General features: G+C 38.2%; 1 protein-coding gene across 3 annotated transcripts in view; it reads left to right on the top strand.

Moving 5' to 3' along the window:
* Positions 1 to 777: 777 nt before the first annotated feature.
* SCN10A (sodium voltage-gated channel alpha subunit 10) overlaps positions 778 to 14,337 on the top strand; it is an 88,165-nt gene continuing 74,605 nt past the window's right edge. For all 3 annotated transcript variants that reach the window (XM_055321282.1, XM_055321281.1, XM_055321280.1), the window contains exons 1-3: positions 778 to 1,047; positions 2,279 to 2,406; positions 5,408 to 5,488. In XM_055321282.1, the coding sequence (XP_055177257.1) occupies positions 778 to 1,047; positions 2,279 to 2,406; positions 5,408 to 5,488 (479 nt within the window). The remainder of the gene's footprint in view (positions 1,048 to 2,278; positions 2,407 to 5,407; positions 5,489 to 14,337) is intronic.

Raw genomic sequence — 14,337 nt, 5'->3', positions numbered from 1 at the left:
GTATCAATAATTTGAAGAAATAATCAAAATCTTATTCATATGATTTCTTAAAGAAAAACTTTACATTAGAAGAAAAAGCAACCAATTAGGAAGATTAAATAACGTATTTTATTAAGAACAAAAAAATACAAATATGCTGCCAAGCTTAGAGCATTTGGCAGACAGCACAGTCTCAGCTGACAAGTGCAGCCATGTGCTCATGGTGCTGAGCCTTCTCCTCTCTCTTGCTGGCATGTCCAGGAATGGCTGTCACTTCTTAAAAGCATACCACTGCACAATAAAGGAACAATAAAACATGTTAATGCCTTCCATACTTTTTAACAAATGCTTTTCAGTGGGGAAATTTTACTAGCACTATTTTTTTGATACACCACATGAACCAGTCTTTGAGTGCCTGTTGCTCAGCAGTCATAGAAAAGAGAAGAAAGGGCAGTATGGCTAAATCTGGTGGTGATGGTGGTGGTGGTGGTGGTGGTATAAATAGATGAAGGAGCAATGCATTAGAGGGTCATGGAGGGCATAGCTCTACCCTGAGATGCCTGGAGGAGGTGGAATAAACAGCCTCCCCCAAGAGTGCCACAGGGCAGTGAGACTCTGGGGAGAGCTCAGTGTAAGTTAAGGAATGCATGTGAGTTAAGGGTTGGGGGGCTATTCTAGCAAGGCAGTGTGAGTTAAGGAAAGAACTGGAGGGAGAGGGTCAGTGGGCAGGCTGTTAGCTTTCTATGGTGATATCCACTCTCATAAGAGTATAAATTCTTCCTGAAGAAGAATGAGAAGATGGAATTTCCCTTTGGGTCCCTGGAAACTACCAACTTTCGTCGATTCACTCCAGAGTCCCTGGTGGAGATTGAAAAGAGAATTGCTGCCAAGCAGGCAGCAAAGAAAGCAAAAGGTAAGCACAGGGAGCAGAAGGACCAAGAAGAGAAGCCTCGGCCTCAGCTAGACTTGAAGGCTTGCAACCAGCTGCCCAAGTTCTACGGTGAGCTCCCAGCAGAGCTGGTTGGAGAGCCCCTGGAGGATTTGGACCCCTTCTACAGCACACACCGGGTAAGGGTAATTGAATGGGAAAGTTGTTCTCAGCTCTGGGAGAGGAACCTCTGCTCTACTCAGCCTAGGGAGTTCTTCTGCACCTAGGTGATGTAGCTGTGAGCTAGACTCAGTTAATGACAAATATATCCAACTTACCTCTTTGACACTATCTTTGCATTTTTATAATATTTATGGTAGAGACTAATCAAACTCAAATCTTCAAAAGCAACAACTGCTATAAAATTTTTAGAGGAAGTTGGCTGTTTTCTTTGATGACCACTGACCTAAGATCTCCAGAGATTTTGGCTGTCTTTGCAAATGGGGAACAGAGATTCTTAGTCTGGGGGCGGGGTGTAGGGTAGGGAAGGGGAACAGCAATCCGGATGATTTAATGAGTGGTCCTCAAAGTATGATCTCAGAACCCCTGGGGTTCCTAAAGCCCTTTTAGTGGGTTCTTCAGGTCACGCACACACTTTCTCTCTCTCATACACACAGTACAAGCAAAAAACTATAAGACAGTAAAAAAACTCTTTTGGGTCCTCAGTAATTTTTGAGAGTATAAAAGGGCCCTGAAATCAAAATGTTTGAAAATCACTAGTTTAAGTGAGAGTTGTTTTGTGAAATTCCCCTGTTTGTATTGTGTCTTAGATGTTCTACACAGCACCCCACCCCCACAAAATGATGTATGCATGTTTGGGAGTTGGGAGGGACAGGAATCCGCCATCCCAAATATTATTGGTAGAGAAAATTAAAAGATACTGGGATGTCTTTCTCCCTCTTCTCATGGGCCAAGAGCCCTCATCTTCCTGGATGCTCAGAAGGAATCACTAGAAGGGGAGACTCAGAAGGTGGAGAGTAGGGCAAAATCAGCAAAATCCCATAACTAGAGATGATCCACTAATCAGAAGAGGAATTTAATGCAGCCAGAACCACCTCCTGCTGCTGCCAGAATCCTGACCCTGGGCCTGATGCATCGTCAGCCCTAGGTCAGCTGCCTGGTCACTGGGCACTCTCAATGGATAAATCTTAATGCAGTCACTGACAGGGCCTGGGGTCTTGCTAGGAGGGTGAGGATACCCTGATCTCCACTAACTTGGCCCCTCCACTTGGCTCTCCATTGATGGATGCATGGTTCCCAGAGCCCTTCTTGCTCGTAAGCCTGAAATGATACCATTCATGCACAAAACATGATTGTGTGATAATGCATGCTTCTCGCTGCAGGTCCATCTTCTGCTTTGTTTTATTGTAGACATTTATGGTGCTGGACAAAGGGAGGACCATCTCCCGGTTTAGTGCTACTCGGGCCCTGTGGTTATTCAGTCCTTTCAACCTGATCAGAAGAACAGCCATCAAAGTGTCTGTCCACTCATATCCTTTGCACTGTTGCTTCTTCCATATGATTTCTTTTAAAATCAGGCTTGGCCCACTGTATCCAGTACCTTCTTCAGAGGTTAGCAATAGAAGTTTCCTCTAATTGAATTTTGAAACAATGAAATCATTAAATTGAAAGAAAAATGTTTGTGGCTTTAATGTGTCCAACACCTGAAAGCAGTCCCAAGATGGAGGAGGTCCTCATGCAAGCCATGGGTGGGTTTGGGTTCACCTCAACTAGTCTGGACACACATGTGCATGCACAACCTAAAAAATGTCCTCCTTGTGAATGAGCTTTGCTGATGCACCTAGACACATTCTTACCATGAGGTCTGTTCAGCTCACAACATAATAACCAAAAGAGCCCTGAGGCTTCTTTGGGCACATGAAATAGGCATGTGTTGTTACTCTGTACCCTAGCCATGCTGAGAACTAGCTTTTTTTTGGGGGGGGGGGGAAGAGCAGCACCTGCCAAAGGACAAAGAGGACAAACCACAATGGGCCGAGTCTAGATTGTTTCAGTGGCACCACATTGGTCATGGATGCTGCCAATATCCCAAGTGACCCCCAAACTACTAGCAGGTTAAAAAACATCAGTAGTCCAAAAAATGTTAATAATTTGAGGTTAATACCACTGAAGAATATAGCAATGATTAGAGACAAATCAGTCAAATATCTGTATAATTTTAACTGCTTTAGGTAGCTTCAGAATCTGCCTTCAGTTTTTGTTTTATTTTGTTTTATTTTCCAAGGCAAGCCAAACTAGGACAAAAAAGAGACTTTGGCTTGGTTTCCAAGGATCTTCCCTGGTGGCTGTCCAAATTGGAAGTTCCTAATGACAAATTCAGCCCTGGCTTCCAGGAGGTTGATTTGCAAGAACAGCCTTGCCTCAGCTGCCTGACAGATGGTAGCCAGCCTCTTCTTGGGAGGCTCCAGTAAAAGGAGCTCTCTCCTCCAAACTCTGGGGCAGCTTGCTGGATTGCTGGACAGCACTCAGTGAGTTGGTAGCTGGCACAGAGCCATCTCAAAATGAAACTGTGCTGCTCCATGTAGTTGCATTACATTTTCCTTTTACATGTTTTGTCTTTATGGCCAAGCAGTGGGAGTTATATTTTCTTAATTCAATCTTGGGTTTTCTGATCAATAGAAGGATATTTAATGATAATAGTAAACTACCATTTGCTAAATACCTCCTGAGTGTCATCACTGTCATAGGTACAGAAACCTTTGAAGAGGGGATTTGCATCCCCATCTTACAAATAATGAAACTCTTACTCAACGGCACTAAATAAATTGTCCAAGGGTACAGAGCCTGTTAAGAGTTCCAGCCTGCACCCTGCTTAGAACAGTATCAGCAATAAGGAAGTAGACAGTTAATGGAAATGAACTGAGGTAATTTATTCTCTCAGTATGTCATCTCTAGTTGGGTGGTTTTTTTAAAAATATATATCCAATTACTTAAAATTACAAATAAAGAAAAACAGCAAATATACAAACTCCTCTCCATGCATCCTGGTTGAGTTACATCTTAAATTAGCTGTAAGAAACAGCTAATTAGAAATAAAATCCCTTCAAACAACTAAGTGACCAGTGAATATTCTTTTCATCTTGAGATATGATGAATCATAATTGCTGGATGGAGTCATAGCTGGACAGAAAAGCTGTTCTATGTCTCCTCCCAAAAGCCTGCATTTATATATTTCAATCTTATGAACTTGGTAGCTCCACTCCCAAAAGATATTCTTTAAGGTATGGAATTCTCAGTGTCCTATGATCAATATTTCATGAAAATTATAATTCTAATCAAATTTGCTATGAATGTTTCCACAAGTAATATTGTATATAATATATTACTTTTAAAGGTTTGTGGAGTTGGACATATGATTTTAATTTAATCCTTGGGTTGACATCACACACCCCCCATGTGAACACATTTCTTAATTTAATTGCAAGTCAACAGGAAAATGTGGTTTAATTAGCAGAATTTCCCTTTTCAAAATAGATGTGTTCCTAAGTAACTGAAAAACAGGGCACATTAAAGACATTTACAGAAAACTAAAATAGATTTAAATACTTCTGCTCAAACTGAAATTATAAAGGATGAGTGGCTCACTCTCTCTCTGTAGGTCAAGTTTATCTTCAGGCTTTGTTTTTCTTTAGGATGTAATTGTTAGGAATCCAAGCTAGTCCTGAGAAAAATGTCCAGGGGAGAAATTTACCTTTGGGTTTTCTCCTCCGACATTTCTTCCCATCAGTTCACCCCTTTCCACTCACCTTTAGTGTCTCCTTTCCCTTATGGTAATCCCTTGGCTTAACCTTGAAAATTCTTCTCTCTGGTTAGACAGAGTTCTCTATCTCAGCCTAATTCTATCTGTAATTTTCTGCTTGAGTCAGCATTTTACTTCCGTCTGCCTGCCCCCACCATTCTTAGCCCAGAGGCCCATTTCCTCAGTGTGTCTGATCTCAGCTAAACTGGGAAAACAATCCAACCCAAACTAATTCCCATGAAAGCTGGTGGCCCTCTATAACTTCCTAGAAATAGTCTCTTTGTCTTTTAGGAAAAAAGAGACATTTGCTGGATGAAATTTCAGGCTATATTGTATAGTGAAGTGAAGATGTCAGGGCAGAAGGACATTTTGGAGAGGGGATTCTTGTTTCCTTCCATCTTGCTGAGGATTCTGTTAATCTGAGGTCACATCTCAGTACCATAGCTGACTAGCTTGTATGACCTTGGGAAACTTATTTCCAAGCTTTTTCAGCCCATTTTCTTAGCTGCAAAGTATAGATATAGTATTTACCTGCAGGTCCAGTTGTATTAGAAATGGTGTGGATGAAGTGAACTGATCGGTATAGGCACTCCTTAAATGTTAGCAGCTGTTATGTGACAAGAGTAAAAAGTTGATCCTAGCTAAAATCTATGAATTTAATGGTTTAGCGTCAAGGTGATCATAGATGATATCTGAGAAACATAGCAACTCTCAGCTTTTCCTTAACACAGTCCTCTCAGGTGGTTCAGTTTATTTATTACAGTCACTATTTTGGTCAATTGTGTGGGCATGACCCAAACCGAGCTTCCAGACAGAATCGAGTAAGTAGATTTGCTGTCACTGTTATTCCTGTGCTTCCTCTTTCTGTCCTCTTCTTTTCCTTCATTTGGTAACTTTTTTCTTTTGCTTTTCCTGCTGGTCTCATTTGAGTATTGCACACTTTGCAATGGTTATATATTTCCTTCTCTGTGATTTTCAACTTTGGAGAACTATGGATTACTGGTTCTCAACCTTGGAATCCCTTGGGGGAGATTTTAAAAATATTAGTGCCTGGGTCTCAGTCCCAGAGGGTCCAATTTCATCAGTCTGTGATGGGTGTGGCCAGGTAAGCTTCCCCCACTGACTCCCCACATTGACCTGCTAGGCACACAACACATGAACCAACCAAGTTTAGGGACAGCCTGCTTTGAGAGCTAGGAGCAAAACTGAGATAGAAGTAAAAACAAATGGTTCTGGAACATATTCAGAAAATTACCCATGAATAAAGCTGTTTATGCTATCTATCATGGCGCATATACTTCAAAGTGACCTTAACATTCCTGAGAGTATTTTATTTTCCTGGGTTAGCAGATGGAACCTCTGTAGTTTTAGAACATGGAGACTTTCCAAAAACACATGCACTAACACATTCGAGAGAGATGCCCCCAGCTCAGTGAAAGACTGACATGCCTTTGGTACAATAATAGGAACTCTGTAGAACTTGATCTTTTTCTACTTTTTAAATTAAAATGTTTTGCTGATTATAACATTAATACATGCCACAATAGAAAATACAGTTGATCCTTGAACAGCGTAAGTCCACTATATGTGAACTATGGTGGGTCCAATTTTACATGGATTTTTAAAAAATAAATACACTACAGTATTTTAAATGTATTTTCTTTTAGGATTTTCTTAGTAACATTTTCTTTTGCCTAGTTTACTTGTAAGAAGACAGTATATAATACATATACAAAATATGTGCTAATTGATTATTGATGTTATCAGAAAGGCCTGTCAACAGTAGGCTATTACTAGTTAAGTTTTGGGAGAGTCAAAACTTAACACGTGGATTTTTACTCTATGGGGGTTCAATGCCTTTAACACCTGAGTTGGTTCAAGGATCCACTGTATGTTGTATTTCTATTAATAGATTAAAGAAGAATAATCATGTGATCACCTTAATTGATACTGAAAAATCATTCGATAAAGTTTGATATCTATTTGTAATTAGAAACACCAAGAAAAAAAGGAATAGAAAGAAGGGAAATGCTATGCTCTGACAAAGGGTGGTTACTTTGAAGGATGAGCAAACATCATGCTTAATTGTGAAACATGGCCAGCTTTCCCTTTGAGACCAGAAACAAAAAGAAAAAAATATGTCTGTTTCATCAGTTCCATTTAACTTTGTAAAGGAGAGCCCAGCCAGCATAGTAAGGCAAGAAAAAGAAAGAAAAGTTAGGAACAAGAAAAGTAGCAAAGATACCATGATTTACAGATAATATAACTGTGTGATGCAACAGCCAATATAATCTAAACTATTAAAGTTAACAAGACAGTATGGCAAGGTAGCTGGGTATAAGTTAATATACATAAATTAATTGCATATCTATATACTAGCAACAAAGAGAAAATGACATGGTTTTTTAAAATACCAGTTATGCTGGCATTTTAAAATATCAAGTATCTAGAAATAAGACTATCAAAATATGAGTAAGATCTCTACAAAGAAAATTATGAAAAATATTGAGTAATATTACAGAAAACCCAATAAATGGAGAGATGTATTATATTCCTGGAATCAAAGTCACAATATTGTAAGACTCCTCAAGGTGACTAATTTTATGTGAGCCCAATCAAAATCCCAGTAGGCTTGGGTTTTGTTTTTGTTTTTGTATTACTCAACAACCTGACTCTAAAATTTATATAAGAATGCAAATAACAAATTATAGCCTAGACACCGTTGAGGAAGAAAAACAAGGTGGAAGAAGAGAACTGGCCCTACTGGATGTTAGGATGGGCTGTATAGCTCTAATAATTGAAACTGTGTGCCAGTGGGGTAGATTAATATCTAAATTTCTTTGTGAAAGACCAAAACATAAAGATTTTGGGGGAGGGGTAGAATGACTTCATGACCTCAGTTTAGGTCACCATAGAGGAAAAAACTGATAATTTTAGCATACTAAAATTAAGTATTTCTGCTGTCAGAAGACAACTTTGTAACAGTGAAAAAGCAAGTCTACTGAGTAGAAGATATTTTCCACACATGTACCTAAAAAGTGTTTATATCTGGAAGAATCAGCCCCTACAAATCAATTAGAAACACATCAGAGCAACCAGTTTTGAGGTGAGCAAAAAAATTGTAGATATTTCACAAAAGCAGAAACCCAAATGGTCAATAAACATAAAAATAGTCTTACTCTTTTTCTTAACCAAGGAAATGTGAATTAAAATTACACTGAGAGATTATCATATACTCATCAGATGGGGAAACTTTTAAATTGTGACAATACCAGTATTAAGAAAGATATGGAGTAGCAGAAACTCATATACTGCCAGTGGAAATGTAAATTTGTACAGTCTCTTTGGAAATCAGTGTAAATCATCAAATAACGGTGAAGACATACCTATACTGTGATTCCTAATTATACTCTTAGGTACTTATGCTCAGCAGATATATGTATGGGCACCAGGAAATACCTATGAAAAAGTTTATGAACACTGCCCATAAAATCCCCTAACTGGAAACGATCCAAATGTCCAAAATTTGTGAATACATTACATATCTCTCTTACCTTCTTAAAATGGGATAATGTACAGCAATGAAAATGAATAAACTCTAGTTCCACAAAATGCGGATGAAAAAAGCCAGACACAAAAGATTGCATAAGTATAATTGCATTTACACAAAATTCAAAAACAAACAGAACCTAACTATTTTGTTTAGAGATGCTTACTCAGGAGGTAAAAAATATAAATAAAACTTTTAGGGAAGAGGAAGGAGGACATAATTGGGAAGGGGTGTGTGGGGTGCTTATAACGTTCTATTTAGTGACACAAGTAGTTGTCTCAGGGCCACTATGGACTGGATTATGTCCCCCGAAATCCATATGTGGAAGCCCTAACCCACATACTGAAGAAGGAGCCTTTAAGGAGGGCACTTACATGAAATCAGAAGGGCAGAGTCATGATCCAGTAGAACTGGTGTTCTCCTAAGAAGAGGAACAGAGTCCAGAACTCTCTCTCTCTGCCGTGTGAGGACACAATAAGAAATAAATCCTTAGCAAGCCAAGAAGAGGGTTCTCACTTGGCCAGGAGGCAGCCTCGTCTCCAATTTCCAGCCTCTGGAACTGTGAGAAGTCAATTTCTGTGCCTTAACCACTCAGTCTATGGTATGTTGTGACAGTAGCCCAAGCTAATATACAAGTGTTTGTTTTACAGTGAATTTATGTTTCACGTGCATTTTCATTATGCACATTACATATTATAATAAATAGCTTAAGAATAAAATAATTTTTTAAAAATCGCCATTGCATGAAATGCAGACCACTGAAAAATATAAATCAGAAGAACAGAGTAGCTAAGTAGAGAAATCACTCTTGGTATTTTAGCTTATTGTCCTTCCCCCTCTCTCTTAGTCTCTCTCTCTCTACACACACACACACACACACACACACTTGAAGATCTAATTGGCTTTATCAAATGATTCATGAACTGGGCAGCAGCCCATCTAGCAAGTAGAGGCATTGAGAGGAGTTGTACAAAGTGGAAGGTTTTTATAGGTAAGAGAGTGGGGGCAAGAAAGTTATTAGCAAAGGGAAAGGATTCTTCCAGAGGAAGCAGTTTGCTAGGGGAAAAAGCAAAGTCTCATGCAGATTACCTCATTTTTCTTTGGAGGATGAAGAGGACTCAAGTGAGGACAGATTCTTTGGTGCCACCATGGAAAGAACAATTCCCTGACTGACCAGTCAAGGTCACATTTCCAGAGGAGGTTGAAACTGCCAAAAGATTGGGTTTTAAGTCCCCCCATTTGGGAGCTGGGTCTAAGTGGCACCATTTTGGGCCTGTGGTTTTCTTAACTATATATAGGCTGAGATCATATAGCATGTAAAATCTCTATCCTTATTTTGAACTTTTAATGCAAAGCATTTTCTCTCAAAAGTAAGAGTTATTTGGGGATTCTGGTTAAATATGGAAGATAGCATGCATATGTTTTACCCCAACCCTCTCAGAACGCCAATAAAATGACAGCATGGGAAAAGAACGGTATAAATATACAAGAACAAAGAGAAGGAGAAAGAAAAGCACAGAGGACAAAGATGTCATAACAATCTCGGAAGGCCAAAAGAAGGCGGAGGCCTGGCAAATGATTCAGCACATTGGGGCTTGTTAAAGGAGGTGCCTGCAGAGAAGGATAAAAATGACGATCAAGGCATTTACCCCCTAAAACCTCAGAGGCCCTGAAAATGTGGACATGATACAAATAGCAATAAGAGGAAAGAACGTGGGAGTAGAGTATGCTCACTTACTGCTGCTTCTATAATAGCAAGGAGTTAAAGAGTATTCTTCAAAGATAAATCAAGGAATGGAAAATAATTATATTTAATGGTACAAAGGTAAGCATGAAAAGGATATGATTAACTACAATCAGGTGATGCATAAAAGAGAGGGAAAAAGAAAAAGAATTGCTGAATAGAATGTAAAGAGATATCATACTACGGGCAATACATTACATGGTTTTAGTTATAATCATGAATTTATACTTATAAAGGCAACTACTAGAACTAAAGTAAAAACTGTATTTAGAATCATGCACACAAAAAAGCAAATGAAACTTATCAGACATGAAATACTTTTAAAAACTATTAAATATATAACTTAAAGTTATATAAATAAAGATCAGCTGTCATATCAATAAATATGAATTAGACTCATCTGTTTTTAAAAATTCACACATATTCATATATAACAAAGCATTATCGGGACACCTGACTGTCTCAGTGGTTGAGCGTCTGCCTTTGGGTCAGGGCATAATCCCGGAGTCCTGGGATCGAGTCCCACATCGGGCTTCCTGCATGGAGCCTGCTTCTCCCTCTGCCTATGTCTCTGCCTCTCTCTCTGTGTCTCTCATGAATAAATAAATAAAATCTTCAAAAAAAAAATAACAAAGCATTATCCCACTTTATGTTGAACAAAAACATACTGCCCCAGGTCTTATGGAAAGTTCAAAATTAAAGAAGGGACAAAGAAGCCAAGACACACAGGAAGAGAGCAGGAAGTCAGATGTGACTATCAAAGGAGGTGGCACTTAGACCCAAAGTCATTAAGTAGGATAAAAATGACACTTTGTAATGCTAAATAATCCAAAACAGTACATATATCTTTGTAGTAAGTAATATGGCAACAATGTTCATAAATCAAAAATCAGAAGAGAATGCGGGTAAATAGACAAAAAACATTACAGGTATTGGAAAGTGTAATTAATTTCTTTCAGCCCATGAGAGATCAAGTGTATAAAAAAGTATGTAAAGATATAGATGACTGAATAAATAATTAATAAGGCATATCTGATTAATCTATATGAAGCCATATTCCCTAAAAAATAGAGAATATACCACCATACAAATAGACCAAATATTAAATTACAATAAAATCTCAATAAGCTCCAAAAAGTAAAAAAAAAAAAAAAAAAAAAAACGGGAAATATTCTCTGATCACACAGCGATAAAAAAAATATTAGAAAAAAAGGCCTTTCCATTTGATAATGTTAAAAACCTTTCAAGTCTTAATTTTTTTTTTTAATTTATGATAGTCACAGAGAGAGAGAGAGAGAGAGAGGCAGAGACACAGGCAGAGGGAGAAGCAGGCTCCATGCACCGGGAGCCCGATGTGGGATTCGATCCCGGATCTCCAGGATCGCGCCCTGGGCCAAAGGCAGGCGCCAAACCGCTGCGCCACCCAGGGATCCCGCAAGTCTTAAATTTTTAAAAAAATGCTACAAACCAAAATGATAGAATTTCTAGGGAAGAAAAAAATTAAAAAACACTTTAATCAGAACCTATACAGTACAGTTAAAGATATGTTCAGGGGATAATCCATAGGACTGAAGCAGAAAATATTTATTTCAGTACAAAATGAAAAGAATTATTTAAGTACCTAATGTAAAACTAGAAAAAGCACAACAAATGAAAAGAAAACAGGAAGAAGAATTAATAATTTCAAAGAAAAACTTAACAAATTAAGAAATAGAAAAACGGGTGCCTGGGTAGCTCAGTTAGTTAAGCATCCGATTCTTGATTTCAGCTCATGTCATGAACTCAGGATCCTGAAATCCAGCCCTACTTTGGCCTCTGCTGTCAGTGCGGAGTCCACTTGGGATTCTTTCTCTTCCTCTGCCCCTCACCCCATTTGTGCTCTTTCTGTTTCTCTCTAAAATAAATAAATAAAATATTTTGAAAAAATAAATAGAGGGGTGTCTGGGTGGCTCAATCAGTTAAGCATCTGCTTTTGGCTCAGCTCATGATCCCAGGGTCCTGGGATGGAGCCCCACAATGGGCTCCCTGCTCAGTGAGGAACCTGCTTCTCCCTCTGCCTCTACCTGCCACTTCCCCTGCTTGTGCTTGCTCTTGCTCGCTCTCTTTCTCTGTCAAAGAAACAAATAAAATCTTTAAAAAAAAATAGAAAAACAGAAATAATGAATCCAAATGCTGTTAAAAATATATGTGCAAGACCTTTATGCTGAAAGATGACAAACCACTACTGAGAGAAATTTTCAAGTATCAAATAAACTTAGCAATGACTTATGTTTAGGAATTAGACAACTCACTAGCTGTTAAAATGTCAGTGCTGCCCAAATTAATCTATAGATGCAATGAAATCCTAGTGAAAATCCTAGCAGGTCATGTTCTGTAGAAATTGAATAGATTTTGATGATATGGATGAAGCAAAATTTACTTAACTATTATCCTATTGACAGGCATTCATGTTGGCCCTACTCAACATATTGATGATATATCAACATATTGATTAGGGCCAATCATGATGGCAAAATCCTCATATTTTGCCATCACGATTCTTCGGCGAGTATCCTTCCTCACAGACATATCTTTGTATACATAACATGAGTACCTGTGAGGGGTGAATTCTCAGAAGTGGAATTACTGGGTCAAGGAACATATGGTTTTAATTTTTGAGATATTACCAAGTTGTTTTCCAAAGCTGTGCCAATTTCCATTCCCATTATTATTAAATTCATTCTTTATCAGATTTTGTATGAACTGAATTGTTGACAAAACTTCTTTCATAAACACACTTTGAAAAACATATAAAAGATAAAACAGTCTACCTATACTGTCTCATTTCTAGAAATAATATGTGACGATGCTCTGCATCTTTGGCTCCATAAAAATGATCAGATTCCAGATTTTATTTTTGAAATGCAAACTGATCACAGCCATTGGTTGTTTACTATGCTGGGAACCCAAAGGAAAAGGGTAAATATCCCTGGGATAGTCTGGGGCTGCAAAGATCATGCTGTACATTCTTGAGTTAGAAATGAGATTGTAGCCATCAAGGAATCAGAAGCAGTCCTATCACCGTGTTCTTGATACAGTGTTTTGGACACAAGCAGTTTCCATCCCTTATCTCCCCTCCCAGCTGTTAGAGCTCTCAGAAACATTAGCTTTGCACTGCTACCTACTGGTAAAGATAGGCCCCTGCCTCTCTGCCTGCCTATCTGTCTGCTTATGGGAAGATTTCATATACATATTCATTTTTAAATACTTTCTTGTGCTCAGAAATAAACTAGGGATTCACTGCTGCCAAAGAGGAGAACACATCAGATGGGGCCCCAGCTGGAGATGAAAAGTGCAGAGGGATGTCCCACCATCCCCATGCCCTGAGCTCACAGAGAATCACTGAAGGGGCCCTTTGATGGCTCTAAGACACCCATCACTAACCATACTGATGATCTGGAGAAACATTTTACAAAATATAGCAATTTGGTTGCAGGGAAAAGTGCAGCAGAAAGAGAAATGTTTTCCCATCTGGAAAAGAACACATGAAATGAAACAGAACCTGTGACAAACAGAGGAATGGGTACCTGGTGCTGCAGGCATAAAGGACGGTTTTGTGTCTTTTCAAATGCATATGAATGACATCATATGCACACTTTAGCTGATGCTTTTTAAAAATCAATATTATGTTTTTGAGATTGATCTAAGTGGATTCATATAGACTTATTCCGTTCATTTTTACTGCTCTATAATATTCCATAAAGGTATTCTGCATTTTCTTCTAAAAAGTCTTAACATTTCTTTTTACATTTAGATATTTCATCCCCCTAGACTTTAGAGTGTATGCACATGGCTGATATTTTTCTGTATGGATTATCCCAATGCCATTTTTAATGGATCATCATTTTCCAAGTGATTCATTTTACTACCTCTGTCACACACTAGGTTCTCATGCATACTTGGGTCTGTTTCTCCTGGTCATCGATTTGTTACTCTGCCAGTCAACACCACACTGGTCTAAATGCTTGGCAATAAAATTTGACTTGTTTATTAGAACACCACTCCTTATTCACCTTCTTGAAAATTATTACTTCTTCCTTCTCTTTACTTTCCTATATCAATTTAAAGGTCATATTTTCAAGCTTTTTTCTTACAAATCTGTTGAAACTTTGATTGTAAATTAATTTAATTTATTTATTACCACTGGAAGAATCACCACTTATGATATCAAGCTTTCACTCGTATCAGCTTGGGATATTTTCCAATTTATACAGGCCTTTTTTATACTCTTCCATAACATTATGTCTTATGTAAAGTTCTTATGTTTCTTATTTCTAGGCACATTATCATTTTGGTCATCCTTTTGAATATTTATTTTTATTGCTAAAATATATTAG

Source organism: Nyctereutes procyonoides, unplaced genomic scaffold (assembly GCF_905146905.1).
Source record: "Nyctereutes procyonoides isolate TBG_1078 unplaced genomic scaffold, NYPRO_anot_genome, whole genome shotgun sequence".
NCBI classification, from domain to species: domain Eukaryota; kingdom Metazoa; phylum Chordata; class Mammalia; order Carnivora; family Canidae; genus Nyctereutes; species Nyctereutes procyonoides.
This window is presented reverse-complemented; position numbering and strand designations above follow the sequence as displayed.